This window comes from Bombina bombina, chromosome 3, assembly GCF_027579735.1.
Source record: "Bombina bombina isolate aBomBom1 chromosome 3, aBomBom1.pri, whole genome shotgun sequence".
NCBI classification, from domain to species: Eukaryota; Metazoa; Chordata; class Amphibia; order Anura; family Bombinatoridae; genus Bombina; species Bombina bombina.
In genome coordinates, this window is record NC_069501.1 from 307391291 (window position 1) to 307412007 (window position 20717).

Consider the following 20717-nt stretch of genomic DNA (forward strand, 5'->3'; position numbering starts at 1 on the left):
TTCTTTTATTATAACAGTGTTAATTGATATACATATATTTTGCCTTTATACTTTACCAAGCCCAAGAGTGGGAATAGATTCAACTAGCTATATCACCTGTACACCTTTGTATATTACATACAGTATATCTCTTGATAGCTTACATATCATAAAAGTAAAACAAGGTTCCTCATATGTGACCCAAGAGTGGTCTCCTTCTACTTGGGATTACCTGCTATAGCTGTATACTTATTACACCGCTGTGGGTATATTACACATTGAGTGGGTATATAGTTTAAAGGGCAAATTATGTATAAGATTACGTTATGTCATGTAATATAAATAGGTATTGTCTTTCTCCCTAGACTTTAGCTATGTACCTTGCAGCCATTTTTTCTTTGTATAATGTTCCTTGACATTCTCTATATGTATGCCTTGCTTTGAACCTCAATAAAAATGATTAAAAAAAACACACAAAAAAACAAAAAACAAAAACAACAATGTAAAACTTGTAAGAGACAGGACAAAATTTAACAAACACATACAGGAGGAAATGAGGGCCCTTTTCCCATGAGAACTTACAATCTAGAAGGGTAGGAGGTTGAGAAGCAGGAGGTGAGGACTCCAAGAGTGAGAAAGATGTTAATACAGAGTTAGATTAGGTAAGTGCAATTAATTTATTACTGAGATGGGTGGTAGGGTTCTCTGGACAAAAAAAGTCTTCAGGGAGCAATTAAAAGAAGAAAGATTAGGGCAAAGCCTGACAGCACAAGGGAGAGTGTTCCAGAGGGTAGGTGCTGCATGACAGAAGTCCTGCAGTCTAGCATGGCAAGAAGTGATAGTCGAAAATGCAAGGAGCAGGTCATTGTTGGATATTAGTGGGCGGGCTGGAGTATACTTGTTGATTAGAGAGGATAGGTAGTGGGGAATGGCATTGGTGAAAGCTTTGTATGTAAGGGTGAGAATTTTGAATTTAATTCTGCTGTGAATGGGGAGCCAATGAAGGGACTCGCAGAAAGGTGCAGCAGATACAGAGTGTCAGGAAAGGTGGATTAGCCTGGCAGAGGCATTTAGGATGGATTAAAGGGGGGAGAGGCGGCAAAGAGAAAGGCCAGTAAGTAGGTTATTGCAGTAGTCAAGTAGGGAAATGACAAGGGAGTATATTATTTGCTTTGTGGCGTTAGCACTCAGAAAAGGGCAAATCTTGGAAATATTGCGTAGGTGGTTGCGGCAGGATGAAGAAAGCGATTGGATCTGGGAGATGAAGGATAGATTTGAGTCAAGTGTAACTCCGAGGCAGCGGACTTGGGGCGATAGAGAGATGGTGATGCCGTCGACAGGGATAGAAAAGTCAGAAGTTGGTGCAGAGCTTGAGGGGGGGGGGGGGGATTAGAAGGAGCTCAGTCTTGGACATGTTAATCTTTAGGTGGTGAGAGCCCATAATCCTCTATATATTTGACCAAAAAAAATTATTTTATATATATATATATATATATATATATATATATATATATATATATTTATATCAATATAGATATAAAGAAATATGTATTTATGAATAAGTAGAACATATTCTGTTTGGTGAAGAACATTGGAATGTGAAATATTCATATTTTCATGTCTGGTTAGAGCACTTGAGAAAATGTGATTGAGTTTGCACGCATGTAAGTTGTTTTTTCCCCACTTTGTTGGCTCCATTGACTTCTATAGGGGAATACATTAATAAGCTTGCGACTTTTTACTTCACTTGTAATATGAGCGCTACCTGATGTGTGCAAAAAGCTTACTTCTAGGGCGCGAGTGGGATTGATAAATAGCACTCCACTTGTAATCAGGCCTTATGTGTTTTAATAAATATATTCTATGTTTATTTAACAACATTGTTCGAGTGCTTTCTATTGTTTACATAGCTTTTCTATAGAGCAGAATTTATATTTTCGTTATAGATGGCAATTGAAACAGGCAAACATAGCTATTTCAAATAAACTAAAGGTAAATTAGATATTTGTAAACAATTAAATACACTAGAGCAGGTAACATGGATTATTGGGAACTAATCAAAGGAGGGGATTTAAAGTACAATGTCCCTTTAAGAGACCAATTATAGATGTTACTAGACATACTGTTGAAATACAGACTGTCTGGTATACCTGGAAAGCCTTATCTCCAGCATGTTGGGGAGCCCCTTATTTATATTTCTGTGATGCACTGGTCTTTAGGGGAAAAAAGTTCCCTCCCCCTGGAGTAGACAAAGCACTATAAATTAACCACTTTAAATATAATAAATAAAAATGTCACTTTTTTGCATTGAGGGTCTAAGGCCGGGGTCAGGAACCTTGGCACCCCAGATGTATCAGAACTACATTTCCCATGATGCTAAGACTCTCTTTATGCTGGCTATCATGGGAAATGTAGTTCCGAAACATCTGGAGTGCCAAGGTTGCTGACCCCTGGTCTAAGATAAAAGAAATAAAACATTTACTGAGAGAGATTTTATTTTATGAACTGCAACTCCAAACATGTGACTGATACCTTCAAATGTTACAGGCGCACCAATACACATCCCATTCTTGTCTTCATTTATAACTTGGTAACTACACATGCATGCTCTAATGCAGCTTCTGTGTTTTAGATCTCATATATAAATATGTATTTATTTATATTTTTTCTGTACACATTTAGAGGCTGTCCCATAAAAGACAGCCTTCTGCATATGAACCAGATACAACTTACCTTCTGCAGTATCTGTTTTGCTTACAGGTGGAGAGATCTTTTCTGCCTTTTCGAATTTTAAAGAGCCTGTTCTTTGCTCCGCATTAGGCAATTCTTGTTTTGGACTGGTTGTGGTTTCCTCTTTCTCAGATTTCTTTTTTGGAGCCTCTTGGTTGAGAATTGGAGTTGCTCGAGATTTTACAGGAGATTCTGGGAATTGCTTGCTGTTTTTCACTGGAGATAGTGCATATGACTTTGAAAGGGACCTGAAAATGAATACAAAAAGTAAGCATTCTTGCATACATATGCTAACCATCATCTGAGCTTTCAGTGAGTCTTAATCTTTTTGCTGGTGGTATGTATATACCTGTATGTGTATGCTTGTGTATTTATGTGTTTATATGTGTATAAACAGGGCTCAATTTCCACTAGCCCACTAGCCATTGGTGAGTGGAAATTTAACGGTGGCGAGTGAAAGTAAGTGAATGTTAAGGCTGAAGTCTGGGGACATGTAAGCAGCAAAGTTAGCACATTGTATTTGCAGAATGTACATTCCTATTCCTGCACTGAAAAACTGACATGTTGGGCTATGTGCTAAAACTATTATCTAAAGGGATATTATATAGCCATGAAAGTGCAAGGATTTGTTATACCTCTAGGGCTGTAGGGACCCCATTAGTGCTTAGACTGTTACTTCTGAGAGGGTAAACTGGGCAGAGAGAGAGAGAGAGAGAGAGAGAGAGAGAGAGACTGTAGAAAAAAGTGAAAGTGGAGAAGAAAGTAGAGTTACGAAAGAATGGAGAGAAAAAAAAGAGTGAAGAGATATGAGAGAGGGGAAATAAATAGTGTAAAGAGAAGCGAAGGGAGAGGGTAAAAAGAAAGATTGAATACAAGGGGGAGTCGAAAAAAGATAGTTAAGAACAAGAAGGGAGAGATGAAAAACATAATTTATGTGCAAACTTACCTGATAAATATATTTATTTCATATTGGCAAGAGTCCATGAGCTAGTGACATATGGGATATACATTACTACCAGGCGGTGAAAAGTTTCCCAAACATCAAAATGCCTATAAATACACCCCTCACCACACCCATAATTGAGTTGAACGAATAGCCAAGTAGTGGGGTGATAAAGAAAGTAGTAAAAAGCATCAACATCAACAAAGGAATTTGGAAATAATTGTGCTTTATACAAAAAATCATAACCACCATAAAAAGGGTGGGTCTCATGGACTCTTGCCAATATGGGGCGCGATCCGATATAGATCGCAGTTTGCGGCGCAAGCGAGGGAACCCACGTCGCCCGCAGTTTCAGCTTGCAACTCGAGCCATCCAATATGCGGCGCCGTCACTTGCTAAAGTGGCGCAAGTCTCACAAACCAGCGATGTCCAGAAATCTGCGTAAGTACAGATTTTTGGAGTCGCCAGTGACTTGCGCCACGTTAGAAACTGCCGGCGCCTATAAAACCTGACTAAAGTCTAAATCACCCGCACTGTCTAACACGCCTCCTAAACATAGCCCGAAACGTCTAACACGCCTCCCTAACATAGCCCGTCACGTCTAACCCTCTATCTGCTATCCCCCCTCACTATCCTAACAATAAAAAAGCTATTAACCCCTAAACCGCCGCTCCCGTACCCCGCCGCAACCTAATAAAGTTATTAACCCCTAAACCGTCGCTCCCGTACCCCGCCGCCAGCTATATTATATCTATAACCCCCTAAAGTGAGCCCCTAACACCGCCGCCATCTATATTAAAATTATTAACCCCTAATCTAATCCCCCTATACCTCCGCCAGCTATATTAATATTATTAACCCCTAATGTAATCCCCTTACACCGCCGCCATCTCTATTAAAATGATTAACCCCTAATTTAATCTACCTACCCCGCCGCCAGCTATATTATCTATATTAACCCTAAGTATATTATAGTTAATATAGGTATTACATTATATATATTAACTATATTAACCCTAATTATATGAGGGTTAATATAGTTAATATAGTTACTATAGTATTTATATTAACTATATTAACTCTATCTAACCCTAACACCCCTAACTAAATTTATATTAAATTAATCTAATTCATTTATAAACTAAAATATTCCTATTTAAATCTAAATACTTACCTATAAAATAAAACCTAAGATAGCTACAATATAATTAATAATTACATTGTAGCTATGTTAGGGTTAATATTTATTTTACAGGTAAATTGTTAATTATTTTAACTAGGTATAATAGCTATTAAATAGTTATTAACTATTTAATATCTACCTAGTTAAAATAATTACCCAATTACCTGTAAAATAAATCCTAACCTAAGTTACAAATACACCTACACTATCAATAAATTAAATAAACTACAAACATCTATCTAAAAATACAATTAAATTAACTAAACTAAATTACAAAAAAAACAAACACTAAATTACAAAAAATAAAAAAAAGATTACAAGATTTTTAAGCTAATTACACCTATTCTAAGCCCCCTAATAAAATAATAAACCCCCAAAATAAAAAAAATTCCCTGCCCTATTCTAAATTAAAAAAAGTTCAAAGCTCTTTACCTTACCAGCCCTTAAAAGGGCCTTTTGTGGGGCATGCCCCAAAGAATTCAGCTCTTTTGCATACAAATACAATACCCCCCCCCATTACAACCCACCACCCACATACCCCTATTCTAAAACCACCCAAACCCCCCTTAAAAAAGCCGAACACTACCCCCCTGAAGATCTCCCTACCTTGTCTTCACCACACCGGGCCGAACTCCTGATCCGATCCGGGCGATGTCTTCCTCCAAGCGGCAAAGAAGAATTCTTCCTCCGGCGATGTCTTCCTCCAAGCGGCAAAGAAGAATTCTTCCTCCGGCCACGTCTTCCTCCAAGCGGCAGCAAAGTCTTCATTCTTCCGGCGGCATCTTCAATCTTCTTTCTTCGCTCCGCCGCCGCGGAGCATCCATCCCGGCCGACGACTGAACGACGAATGAGGTACCTTTAAATGGCTGATCGGAACAGCCAATAGAATGCGAGCTCAATCTGATTGGCTGATTGGATCAGCCAATCGGATTGAACTTGAATCTGATTGGCTGATTCAATCAGCCAATCAGATTTTTCTAACTTAATTCCGATTGGCTGATAGAATCCTATCAGCCAATCGGAATTCGGTGGACGCCATCTTGGATGACGTCATTTAAAGGTACCTCATTCGTCGTTCAGTCGTCGGCCGGGATGGATGCTCCGCGGCGGCGGAGCGAAGAAAGAAGATTGAAGATGCCGCCGGAAGAATGAAGACTTTGCTGCCGCTTGGAGGAAGACGTCGCCGGAGGAAGAATTCTTCTTTGCCGCTTGGAGGAAGACATCGCCGGAGGAAGAATTCTTCTTTGCCGCTTGGAGGAAGACATCGCCCGGATCGGATCAGGAGTTCGGCCCGGTGTGGTGAAGACAAGGTAGGGAGATCTTCAGGGGGGGTAGTGTTAGGATTTTTTAAGGGGGGTTTTAGAATAGGGGTATGTGGGTGGTGGGTTGTAATGGGGGGGGGGTATTGTATTTGTATGCAAAGGAGCTGAATTCTTTGGGGCATGCCCCACAAAAGGCCCTTTTAAGGGCTGGTAAGGTAAAGAGCTTTGAACTTTTTTTAATTTAGAATAGGGCAGGGAATTTTTTTTATTTTGGGGGTTTATTATTTTATTAGGGGGCTTAGAATAGGTGTAATTAGCTTAAAAATCTTGTAATCTTTTTTTTATTTTTTGTAATTTAGTGTTTGTTTGTTTTTTTAATTTAGTTTAGTTAATTTAATTGTATTTTTAGATAGATGTTTGTAGTTTATTTAATTTATTGATAGTGTAGGTGTATTTGTAACTTAGGTTAGGATTTATTTTACAGGTAATTGGGTAATTATTTTAACTAGGTAGATATTAAATAGTTAATAACTATTTAATAGCTATTATACCTAGTTAAAATAATTAACAATTTACCTGTAAAATAAATATTAACCCTAACATAGCTACAATGTAATTATTAATTATATTGTAGCTATCTTAGGGTTTATTTTATAGGTAAGTATTTAGATTTAAATAGGAATATTTTAGTTTATAAATGAATTAGATTAATTTAATATAAATTTAGTTAGGGGTGTTAGGGTTAGATAGAGTTAATATAGTTAATATAAATACTATAGTAACTATATTAACCCTAATATAATTAGGGTTAATATAGTTAATATATATAATGTAATACCTATATTAACTATAATATACTTAGGGTTAATATAGATAATATAGCTGGCGGCGGGGTAGGTAGATTAAATTAGGGGTTAATCATTTTAATAGAGATGGCGGCGGTGTAAGGGGCTTACATTAGGGGTTAATAATATTAATATAGCTGGCGGCGGTATAGGGGGAATTAGATTAGGGGTTAATAATTTTTATATAGGTGGCGGCGGTGTAAGGGGTCAGATTAGGGGATAGATAAGGTAGATGACAGCGGTGTAAGGGGTTCTAATTAGGGGATAGATAAGGTAGATGGCGGCGGTTTTAGGGGCTCACAGTAGGGGGTTAGTTTATGTAGATGGCGGCGGGGTCCGGGAGCAGCGGTTTAGGGGTTAATAACTTTATTAGGGATTTCGGGGGGGGGGATCGCGGTTGACAGGTAGATAGACATTGCGCATGCGTTAGGTGTTAGGTTTATTTTAGAAGATCGCGGTTGACAGGGAGATAGACATTGCGCATGCGTTAGGTGTTAGGTTTATTTTAGCAGCCAGTTTAGGGAGTTACGGGGCTCCAATAGTCAGCGTAAGGCTTCTTACGGCTGCTTTTTGTGGCGAGGTGAAAATGGAGTAAGTTTTCTCCATTTTCGCCACGTAAGTCCTTACGCTGCATATTGGATACCAAACTGCGCTGGTTTGGTATACCTGCCTATAGCCCAAAAAACTACGGGCGACGGCAGAAATATACGCGCATAACTTCTAGGTTACGCCGTATATGTGATACCAAACCAGCGTAAATATTGGCGTCGCCGGCTTTTGCGGGCGACGATTTTTATCGGATCGACCCCATGAAAGAAATTAATTTATCAGGTAAGTTCTCACATCAATTAGGTTTTCTTTCATGTAATTGGCAAGAGTCCATGAGCTAGTGACGTATGGGATAGTAATACCCAAGATGTGGAACTCCACAGAAGAGTCACTAGAGAGGGAGGGATAAAATAATAACAGCTCTTTTCCGCTGAAAAAATAAATCCACGACCCAAAATATAAGTTTATTCTCATAATGAAAAGAAAAAACTCAAACATAAGCAAAGGAATCAAACTGAAACAGATGCCTGAAAATCTTTTCTACCAAAAACTGCTTCCGAAGAAGCAAATACATTAAAAACGGTAGAATTTAGTAAATGTATGCAAAGAAGACCAAGTTGCTGCTTTGCAAATCTGATCAACTGAAGCTTCATTCTTAATAGCCCACGAAGTGGAGACTGATCTAGTAGAATAAGCTGTAATTCTCTGAGGCGGGGCCTGACCCGACTCCAAATAAGCCTGATGAATCAAAAGCTTTAACCAAGGTGCCAAGGAAATGGCAGAAGCCTTCTGACCTTTCCTAGAACCAGAAAAGATAACAAATAGACTAGAAGTCTTCCTGAAATCTTTAGTAGCTTCAACATAATATTTCAAAACTCTAACCACATCCAAAGAATGTAAGGATCTCTTCAAAGAATTCTTAGGATTAGGACACAAAGAAGGGACAACAATTTCTCTATTAATGTTGTTAGAATTCACAACCTTAGGTAGAAATTTAAATGAAGTCCGCAAAACTGCCTTATCCTGATGGAAAATCAGAAAAGGAGATTCACAAGAAAGAGCAGATAATTCGGAAACTCTTCTAGCAGAAGAGATGGCCAAAAGGAACAACACTTTCCAAGAAAGTAGTTTAATGTCCAAAGAATGCATAGGCTTCAAAACAAAATTAAGACTCCAAAGAGGATAGATTGATTTAATAAAAGGCTTGATACGGACCAAAGCCTGTAAAAAACAGTGAATATCTGGAAGCTTAGCAATTTTTCTGTGAAATAAAAAAGAAAGAGCAGAGATTTGTCCCTTCAAGGAACTTGCAGACACACCTTTATCCAAACCATCCTGAAGAAACTGTAAAATTCTAGGAATTCTAAAAGAATGCCAGGAGAATTTATGAGAAGAACACCATGAAAAATAAGTCTTCCAAACTCGATAATAAATCTTCCTGGAAACAGATTTACGAGCCTGTAACATAGTATTTATTACTGAGTCAGAGAAACCTCTATGACTAAGCACTAGGCGTTCAATTTTGATACCTTCAAATTTAATGATTTGAGATCCTGATGGAAAAATGGACCTCGAGACAGAAGGTCTCGTCTTAAAGGAAGTGGCCAAGGTTGGCAACTGGACATCCGAACAAGATCCACATACCAAAACCTGTGAGGCCATGCTGGAGCTACCAGCAACACAAACTATTGTTCCATGATGATTTTGGAGATCAGTCTTGGAAGAAGAACTAGAGGCGGGAGAATATAAGCAGGTTGGTAACACCAAGGAACTGTTAACGCATCCACCGCTTCCGCCTGAGGATCCCTGGACCTGTACATGTACTTGGGTAGTTTCTTGTTTAAATGAGAATCCATTAGATCTATTTCTGGAAGATCCCACATCTGAACAATCTGAGAAAACACATCTGGATTGAGCGATGTAAAGTCTGACGGCTGAGATAATCCGCTCCCCAATTGTCTATACCTGGGATATGAACCACAGAAATTAGACAGGAGCTGGATTCCGCCCAAGAAAGTATCCGAGATACTTCTATCATAGCTTGGGGACTGTGAGTCCCACCCTGATGATTGACATATGCCACAGTTGTGATATTGTCGATCTGAAAACAAATGAACGATTCTCTCTTCAACAGAGGCCAAACCTGAATAGCCCTGAAAATAGCACGGAGTACTTAAAATATTGATTGGTAACCTCGCCTCTTGACATTTCCAAACCCCTTGTGCTGTCAGGGATCCCCAGACAGCTCCCCAACCTGAAAGACTTGCATCTGTTGTGATCACAGTCTAGGTTGGACGAACAAAAGAGGCCCTTTGAACTATACGGTGGTGATCTAACCACCAAGTCAGAGTCGAACATTGGGATTTAAGGATATTAATTGTGATATATTTGTATAATCCCTGCACCATTGGTTCAGCATACAAAGCTGGAGAGATCTCATATGAAAACGAGCAAAGGGGATTGTGTCCGATGCTGCAGTCATGAGACCTAAAACTTCCATGCACATAGCTACTGAAGGGAATGATTGAGACTGAAGGTTCCAACAAGCTGAAACCAATTTTAATCGTCTCTTGTCTGTTAGAGACATGGACACTGAATCTATCTAGAAACCTAAAAAGGTGACCCTTGTCTGAGGACTCAAAGAACTTTTTGATCTTCCAACCATGTCTTTTAAGAAACAACACTAGTTGATTCGTGTGATATATGGCAGAATGTAAAGACTGAGTTAGCACCAAGATATTGTCCAAATCAGGAAACACCGCAATACCCCGTTCTCTGATTTCTCTGAGAGTAGGGCACCGAGAACCTTTGAAAAGATTCTTGGAGCTGTCGCTAGGCCAAATGGAAGAGCGACAAATTGGTAATGCTTGTCTAGAAAAGAGAATCTCAGAAACTGATAGTGGTCTGGATGAATCGGAATATGAAAATATGCATCCTGTAAGTCTATTGTGGACATATAATGCTCTTGCTGAACAAAAGACAGAATAGTCCATATAGTCACCATTTTGAAAGTTGGCACTCTTGCATAACGATTCAAAATTTTCAGATCCAGAACTGGCCTGAATTAATTTTCTTTCTTTGGGACAATGAATAGATTTGAATAAAACCCCAGACCCTGTTCCTGAAATGGAACTGGTATGATAACCCCTGAAAGCTCCAGGTCTGAAACACACTTCAGAAAAGTCTGAGCCTTTACTGAATTTGCTGGGATGCGTGAGAGAAAAAATCTTCTCACAGGAGGTCTTACTCTGAATCCTATTCAGTACCCTTGAGCGACAATACTCTGAATCCATTGATTTTGGACAGAATCTGCCCAAATGTTTTGGAAGAATCTTAATCTGTCCCCTACCAGCTGAGCTGGAATGAGGGCCGCACCTTCATGCAGACTTGGGGGCTGGCTTTGGTTTCTTAGACTGTTTGGATTTACTCCAACTTGAAGAAGGTTTCCAATTGGAACCAGATTCTTTTGGGGAAGGATTAGGTTTCTGTTCCCTATTTTGTCAAAAGGAACAAAAACGGTTAGAAGCTTTAGATTTACCCTTAAGGTCTTTTATCCTGAGGCAAAAAAACTCCCTTCCCCCACAGTGACAGTTGAAATAATCGAATCCAACTGAGAACCAAATAACTAATTACCTTGGAAAGAAAGAGACAGTAATCTAGACATGTCAGCATTCCAATATTTGAGCCACAAAGCTCTTCTAGCTAAAATAGCTAAAGACATAGATTTAACATCAATTTTGACGATATCAAAAATGGCATCACAGATAAAATGATTAGCATGTTGAAGCAAGAGAACAATGCTAGACAAATCAGGATCCATTTCCTGTTGCGCTAAACTTTCCAAATAAAAAGATGATGCAGCTGCAACATCAGCCATAGAAATGGCAGGCCTGAGAAGATAGCCAGAATATAAATAAGCTTTCATTAGATAAGATTCAAGTTTCCTATCTAAAGGGTCTTTAAAAGAAGTACCATCTTCCATAGGAATAGTAGTACGTTTAGCAAAAGTAGAAACTTTGGGGATCTTTTCCCAAAACTCCAATCTAACTGCTGGCAAAGGATACAATGTTTTAAACCTTGAAGAAGGAATAAAAGAAATACCAGGCCTATTCCATTCCTTAGAAATCATATCAGAAATAGCATCAGGTACTGGAAAAACCTCTGGAGTAACCACAATAAACATTTACTAGTTTTAATATCAAGAGGACTAGTTTCCTCCATATCCAAAGTAATCAACACCTCTTTTAACAAGGAACGAATATACTGCATTTTAAATAAATAAGTAGATTTGTCAGTGTCAATATCTAAGGAAGGATCTTCTGAATCAGATAGATCCTCATCAGAGGAGGATAATTCAGTACGTTTTCGGTCATTTGAAATTTCATTAACTTTATGAGAAGTTTTAAAAGACCTTTTACGTTTATTAGAAGGCGGGATGGCAGACAAAGCCTTCTGAATCGTATCAGCAATAAAATATTTTATATTTACAGGTATATCATGTACATTAGATGTTTAAAGGATTACTTTCTGTTATAATTTTTAAGCTAAACAACTAACATATTAAAGTTAATAAACATTAATTAAAACCTACTGACCTATATTTTCTCCAAAATGAAGTTACATAACGTTCTAAAAGTTATATCTTTTATTCGCCGATGATGTTGCGTTATCCTGCCAACTATTTTCAGCACTGCATGTTCAAAATACTTAAACCAATAACTTTGTGTTTAAAGCGCCATTTTGAAACCTAGGTATTGTAAACGGATTGGTACAGAGCAAAGGATACCCACGGAGTGGGTTTGGAAAACAATTAAATTTGCAGACAAGATTTCTGATATACGGTAGAGATATGTTAATGAAATGCTATTGATAAAAAGCGTATTTGGGGTAGTTAGTTAGTAACAGGCATAGAAAATATTTACTTACAGTGGCCCTTTAAGGAACAACAGATATTGCACTATTACTGATGGACATATTCTCTGCATGTAAAAACCTATCATGACAACTATTACATACCACAGCTGGAGATATAATCTCCACAAATTTACAATGGATGCACTTAGCTTTGGTAGAACTGTTATCAGGAAGCAGGGTTCCAACAGTGGTTTCAGAGACAGGATCAGATTGAGACATCTTGCAAATGTAAGAGAAAAAACAACATATAAAGCAAAATTATCAATTTCCTTATATGACAGTTTCAGGAATGGGAAAAAATGCAAACAGCATAGTCCTCTGATATAGAAAAAGGCAAGAGGCATATAGGAATGGAGTTTTAAATAATGAAATTATTTGGCGCCAAGTATGACGCACAATGCAAACTGAAATTGTTTTGGCGCTAACAACATCTAGAAATGACACACTCGCGTCATTGTAGACGCAACCTTGTGTAAGGAACTTGGCGTCAACTAAGATGCCGGAAATTATGAATTTGCGTCATCGGACTACCTTCACGCCAAAAAAACTTTGGCATTTTGCGCCCTTGCGAGCCTAATTTTGCCCGCGAAATTTGATGAAAAAGCAGTCAATTGAAAAAAGACTATACCCCAGGTAAGAAAAATATTTTCCTAAATATGTTTTTTTCCCCAAATATGAAACTGATAGTCTGCACAAGGAAATATACATAAACCTGACTCATGGCAAATATAAGTACAATACATATATGTAGAACTTTATATTAATGCATAAAGTGCCAAACCATAGCTGAGAGTGTCTTAAGTAATGAAAACATACAAAACGAAAGACACCCATCCACATATAGCAGATAGCCAAACCAGTAATGAAACAGTTATCGGTAGCGGTAATGGAATATGAGAGTATATCGTTGATCTGAATAAGGGAGGTAGGAGATGAATCTCTACGACCGATAACAGAGAACCTATGAAATAGATCCCCCGTGAGGAAAACCATTGCATTCAATAGGTGATACTCTCTTCACAACCCTCTGACATTCACTGTACTCTGAGAGGAATCGGGCTTCAAAATGCTGAGAAGCGCATATCAACGTAGAAATCTTAGCACAAACTTACTACACCACCTCCATAGGAGGCAAAGTTTGTAAAACTGAATTGTGGGTGTGGTGAGGGGTGTATTTATTGGCATTTTGAGGTTTGGGATAATTTACCCCTCCTGGTAGGATTGTATATCCCATACGTCACTAGCTCATGAAAGAAATTATTTTTAAAATATAAATCTCCAGGTCTGCTATGACCTTCTATGACTGTCAGCAATTTCTGTACTTTCTCAGTTCAACAAGTTCCTTCTTCTATCCAGCTGTTGTCTTCCCAAGAACCTCTAGTTGATGTTTCTAACTGCTATAACTTAATTTGTTAATGTATTACTGTATGTAGCATTATTTAATTTGTTATGGTATAAAATAAAATCAATATTACAAACTGTTACACAATGGCTAAACATATGCAAAGAGGGGGTGAAGTAGTGGGTGTGGGTGGGATCAGAAGTGGAGAGTAACATTTTGTTCTGGCTAGTAGCTTAAGACTTGAAAGTTTGAGCCCTGGTATATATGCTGGGAAAATGTCGCTGATAGACTTGTTCAACACAGTGTTGTCACAAAACTTAATTTTGCGAAAAGAGCAATATCTGCAAAGCGCAATAAAACTAAGTATGCTTGTATATATATGTGTGTGTGTATGTGTGTGTGTGTGTGTATGTGTGTGTGTATGTGTGTATGTGTGTGTGTGTATGTGTGTATGTGTGTGTATGTGTGTGTGTGTATGTGTGTATGTGTGTGTATGTGTGTGTGTGTATGTGTATGTATGTGTATGTATGTATGTGTATGTATGTATGTGTGTGTGTGTGTGTGTGTGTGTGTAGATATGTATATATGTATTATAACTTCAAACTGGCTCGTTCATGGCGGGTAACATTTGACATGGTCAAGCATTTCGTCACACTATGCAGCACCCCAAGTGACAATTGCAGGCGGACAGATTCACTACTTGCGAACCTGTCCACCTGCAATGATGAAAAAATTTGCCCTTATTATTTTGTTAATCTCCAAATAAATCATAAGATGGTTTTGCACTTTAAATGCCTGCCAGTACCAATCTTTTAAAGTTTATTTTGATAGAGGTTACCCGGGAATGTACATATAAGCAGTGGGTGCATGAAAGCAGAGCACTATAATTTTATTTATTTTATTTATTTATTTATTTATATATCTAGGATATTGCCCACATGGTGAAGCTGAAATAAACAATAACAAATCAGAATTTATGGTGAAAATCACTGTAGCTCCCCATCACACAGGCTCACAATACAGGGACAAGAATAAACTTAGTGAGCCCTATCAAAGGCTTGTTCTGTTTTGGAGCACAGATGATGTGATTTCCCCATGGGAAGGTACAAGCTTATGTTTTGTTTTTGTTTTTTAAATTATTTTCATTATTATTATTAGAAACAACAGGCATCACACACATGGGGAACAATACTGCACATTTTCAGGAAAACATAATAGAGATCAGTATCAGTAAAATCAGTATCACCTACATTAGGCTAGAAATAAACTAAGCTAGTGAGCAAAGTAAAATAAAACAACAGTTCAAAACTATATATATCCTCCTTGTTTCATTTTTTTTTATGAGGGGACCTATTGTATGCAAGAGAGAAATGCATATACTGCAGACTTAAAAATAGATTACCGACATGCATTTTAACATTATAAATAAAATCTTTGTGTTATTTATATATAGCAGGGTTGGAAAACTTTTTGGGATTTAAAGGGCAAATGTTTGAAATACTATTAATAAAGAAAAACAAAATGTATGCTTACCAGATAAATTCCTTTCTTTCCTGGCAGGGAGAGTCCACAACGATATTCCTTACTGTTGGGAAATACAACATCTGGCCACCAGGAGGAGGCAAAGACATCCCAGCCAAAGGCTTAAATGTACCTCCCACTTCCCCATCCCCAGTCATTCGGCCAAGGAAACTAGGAAAAGTAGGAGAAACATCAGGGTATAAGGGTGCCGGAAGAATAACAAAAAAAAAGAGCCGCCCAAATAAATAACAGGCGTGGTCGTGGACTCTCCCTGCCACAAAAGAAAGGAACTCATCTGGTAAGCACACATTTTGCTTTCTTTCCATAAGGCAGGAGAGTCCATGAAGATATTTTTGCTTTCTTTCCATAAGGCAGGAGAGTCCATGAAGATATTCCTTACTGTTAAGAAAACAATGCCCAAGCTCCAGAGGACACTGAAGGAATAACAGTAGAGAATAAAGAAAGAATGCGGACCCTAATCTGAGGGCACTACAGCCTGCAAAACCTTTCTCCCAAAAACTGCTTCAGCTGAAGAAAACACATCAAACTTGTAAAATGTAGAAAAAATATGTAAGGAGGACCATGTAGCCGCCTTACAAATCTGATCCATAGAGGCTTTGTTAAGCCCAGGAATAAGCAACTGCTCTAGTGGAATGAGCCGTAATCCTCTCAGGAGGCTGCTGTCCCGCTTTCTCATAAGCCAAGCGGATGACACTCCTCAACCAGAAAGACAAGGACGACGTAGTGGCCTTCTGCCCCCTACGTATACCCGCATAAACAACAAACAAAGAGGAAGATTGTCTAAATTCCTTAGTAGCCTGAAGGTAAACCTTCAAAGCATGAACCACATCCAGATTGTGAAGCAAACATTTTCTCGCTGAAGAAGGATTGGGACACAAGGAAGGAACAACAATCTCTTGATTGATGTTACGATCTGACACCACCTTAGTAAGGAAACCTAACCTAGTATGCAAAACTGCCTTATCGGCATGAAAAACTAGGTAAGGTGGGTCACACTGTAAATCCAAGCTCTCAGAAACTCTGCAAGCAGAGGCAATGGCTAATAGAAACAAAGCTTTCCAAGATAACAGTTTAATGTCAAAAGTATGCTCAAATGGATCCTGCTGCAAAACTCGAAGAACAAGATTTAGACTCCAAGGCAGAGTCACAGGTCTAAACACAGGTCTGATCCTAGCCAGAGCCTTAGTAAAGGACTGCACATCTGGAAGCTTAGCTAAACTTATATGCAGCAACACCAACAGGGCCAATATCTGTCCCTTCAGAGAACTAGAAGATAGACCCTTCTCCCAACCTATCTGGGGAAAGGATAAAATTCTGGTAACTTACCTTATGCCAAGAAAAACCACCCTCCTCATAACAGTGCAGGTAAGTTCGCCATAACTTATGGTAGATGCGCCAAGTAACCGGCTTATGAGCTTGAATCAAAAAACATAATTTATGTAAGAACTTACCTGATAAATTCATTTCTTTCATATTAGCAAGAGTCCATGAGCTAGTGACGTATGGGATATACATTCCTACCAGGAGGGGCAAAGTTTCCCAAACCTTAAAATGCCTATAAATACACCCCTCACCACACCCACAATTCAGTTTAACGAATAGCCAAGAAGTGGGGTGATAAGAAAAAAGTGCGAAAGCATATAAAATAAGGAATTGGAATAATTGTGCTTTATACAAAAAAATCATAACCACCACAAAAAAGGGCGGGCCTCATGGACTCTTGCTAATATGAAAGAAATGAATTTATCAGGTAAGTTCTTACATAAATTATGTTTTCTTTCATGTAATTAGCAAGAGTCCATGAGCTAGTGACGTATGGGATAATGACTACCCAAGATGTGGATCTTTCCACACAAGAGTCACTAGAGAGGGAGGGATAAAATAAAGACAGCCAATTCCTGCTGAAAATAATCCACACCCAAAATAAAGTTTAATGAAAAACATAAGCAGAAGATTCAAACTGAAACCACTGCCAGAAGTACTTTTCTACCAAAAACTGCTTCAGAAGAAGAAAACACATCAAAATGGTAGAATTTAGTAAAAGTATGCAAAGAGGACCAAGTTGCTGCTTTGCAAATCTGATCAATCGAAGCTTCATTCCTAAACGCCCAGGAAGTAGAAACTGAACTAGTAGAATGAACTGTAATCCTTAGAGGCGGAGTTTTACCCGACTCGACATAAGCATGATGAAATAAAGATTTCAACCAAGATGCCAAAGAAATGGCAGAAGCTTTCTGGAATTTTCTAGAACCGGAAAAGATGACAAATAATACAAAGCTCTAACAGCATCCAAAGAATGCAATGATTTCTCCTAGAATTCATAGGATTAGGACATAATGAAGGAACCACAATTTCTCTACTAAGGTTGTTAGAATTCACAACCTTAGGTAAAAAATTCAAAAGAAGTTCGCAGCACCGCCTCATCCTGATGAAAAATCAGAAAAGGAGACTCACAAGAAAGAGCAGATAATTCAGAGACTCTTCTGGCAGAAGAGATTGCCAAAAGAAACAAAACTTTCCAAGAAAGTAATATAACGACCAAAGAATGCATGGGTTCAAAAGGAGGAGCTTGAAAAGCCCCCAGAACCAAATTCAAACTCCAAGGAGGAGAAATTGACTTAATGACAGGTTTTATACGAACCAAAGCTTGTACAAAACAATGAAATATCAGGAAGATTAGCAATCCTTCTGTGAAAAAAGAACAGAAAGAGCAGAGATTTGTCCTTTCAAGGAACTTGCGGACAAACCTTTATCAAAACCATCGTGAAGAAACTGAAAAATTCTCGGTATTCAAAAAGAATGCCAAGAAAAAATGATGAGAAAGACACTAAGAAATATAAGTCTTCCAGACTCTATAATATATCTCACTAGATACAGATTTACGAGCCTGTCACATAGTATTAAACACAGAGTCAGAGAAAACCTTCTTTGACCAAGAATCAAGTGTTCAAACTCTATACCTTAAAATTTAAGGATTTGAGATCCTGATGGAAAAAAAGGACCTTGCGACAGAAAGTCTGGTCTTAACGGAAGAGTCCACAGCTGGCAAGAGGCCATCCGGACAAGATCCGCATACCAAAACCTGTGAGGCCATGCTGGAGCTACCAGCAGGACAAACGAGCATTCCTTAGAATCTTGGAGAATACTCTTGGAAGAAGAACTAGAGGCGGAAAGATATAGGCAGGATGATACTTCCAAGGAAGTGACAATGCATCCACTGCCCCCGCCCGAGGATCCCAGGACCTGGACAGATACCAGGGAAGTTTCTTGTTTAGATGAGAAGCCATCAGATCTATTTCTGGGAGTTCCCACATTTGAACAATCTGAAGAAATACCTCTGGGTGAAGAGACCATTCGCCCGGATGCAACGTTTGGCGACTGAGATAATCCGCTTCCCAATTGTCTATACCTGGGATATGAACCGCAGAGATTAGACAGGAGCTGGATTCCGCCCAAACCAAAATTCGAGATACTTCTTTCATAGCCAGAGGACTGTGAGTCCCTCCTTGATGATTGATGTATGCCACAGCTGTGACATTGTCTATCTGAAAACAAATGAACAACTCTCTCTTCAGAAGAGGCCAAGACTGAAGAGCTCTGAAAATTGCACGGAGTTCAAAAATATTGATCGGTAATCTCACCTCCTGAGATTCCCAAACCCCTTGTGCCGTCAGAGACCCCCACACAGCTCCCCAGCCTGTAAGACTTGCATCTGTTGAGATTATAGTCCAAGTCGGAAGAACAAAGAAGCCCCCTGAACTAAACGATGGTGAACTGTCCACCATGTCAGAGAGTGTCGTATAATCGGTTTAAAGATATTAATTGAGATATCTTTGTGTAATCCCTGCACCACTGGTTCAGCATACAGAGCTGAAGAGGTCGCATGTGAAAATGAGCAAAGGAGATTGCATCCGATGCGGCAGTCCTAAGACCTAAAATTTCCCATGCATAAGGCTACCAAAGGGAATGATTGTGACTGAAGGTTTTGACAAGCTGATATCAATGTTAAACTTCTCTTATCTGACAAGGACAGAGTCATAGACACTGAATCTATCTGGAAACCTAAAAAGGTTACCCTTGTCTGAGGAAACAATGAACTGATTGGTAAATTGATCCTCCAACCATGATCTTGAAGAAACAACACAAGTCGATTCGTATGAGATTCTGCGAAAATGTGAAGACTGAGCAAGTACCAAGATATCGTCCAAAAAAAGGAAATACCAAAACCCTGTTCTCTGATTACAGACAGAAGGGCACCGAGAACCTTTGAAAAAAATACTTGGAGCTGACGCTAGGCCAAACGGTAGAGCCACAAAACTGGTAATGCTTGTCTAAAAAGAGAATCTCAGAAACTAAAAGTGATTTGGATGAATCGGAATATGCAGATATGCATCCTGTAAATCTATTGTAGACATATAATGCCCTTGCTAAACAAAAGGCAGGATAGTCCTACAGTTACCATCTTGAATGTTGGTATCCTTACATAACGATTCAATATAGATAGATCCGGAACTGGTCTGAAGGAATTGACCTTCTTTGGTACAATGAAGAGATAGAATAAAACCCCAGCCCCTGTTCCAGAACTGGAACTGGCATAATTACTCCAGCCAACTCTAGATCTGAAACACATTTCAGAAATGCTGAGCCTTTGCTGTGTTTACTGGGACACGGGAAAGAAAAAAATCTCTTTGCAGGAGGCCTTAACTTGAAGCCAATTCTGTACCTTAAAAGAAAACGTAAACTGCCCCATACCAGCTGAGCTGGAATGAGGGCCGCACCTTCATGGGTATTTAGGAGCTGGCTACAGGTTTCTATAAGGCTTGGATATATTCCAAACTGGAAATGGTTTCCAAACTGATACCGCTCCTGAGGATGAAGGATCAGGCTTTTGTTCCTTGTTGTGAGGAAAGGAACGAAAATGATTATTAGACCTAAATTTACCTTAGATTTTTTTATCCTTTGGTATTCCCTCCAGTAACAGTTGAGATAATAGAATCCAACTGAAAATCAAATAATTTATTACCCTGGAAAGAAAGGGAAAGCAAAGTGAACTTAGAAGACATATCAGCATTCCAAGTTTTAAGCCATAAAGCTTTTCTAGCTAAAATAGCTAGAGACATATACCTGACATCAACTCTAATGATATCAAAAGATGGTATCACAAATAAAATTATTAGCATGTTATAGAATAATAATAATGCTATAAAATTATGATCTGTTACTTGCTGCGCTAAAGCTTCTAACCAAAAAGTTGAAGCTGCAGCAACATCCGCTAAAAATATAGCAGGTCTAAGAAGATTACCTGAACATAAGTAAGCTTTTCTTAGAAAGGATTCAATCTTCCTATCTAAAGGATCCTTAAATGAAGTACTATCTGCCATAGGAATAGTAGTACGTTTAGCAGGAGTAGAGACAGCCCCATTAACCT

General features: G+C 38.6%; 1 protein-coding gene across 4 annotated transcripts in view; it reads right to left on the bottom strand.

Annotated features, from left to right (window-relative positions):
* Nucleotides 1-20717, bottom strand: part of MAP7D2 (MAP7 domain containing 2) — a 492885-nt gene that overhangs the window by 81614 nt on the left and 390554 nt on the right. For all 4 annotated transcript variants that reach the window (XM_053706406.1, XM_053706403.1, XM_053706404.1 and 1 more), the window contains one exon: nucleotides 2713-2957. In XM_053706406.1, the coding sequence (XP_053562381.1) occupies nucleotides 2713-2957 (245 nt within the window). The remainder of the gene's footprint in view (nucleotides 1-2712; nucleotides 2958-20717) is intronic.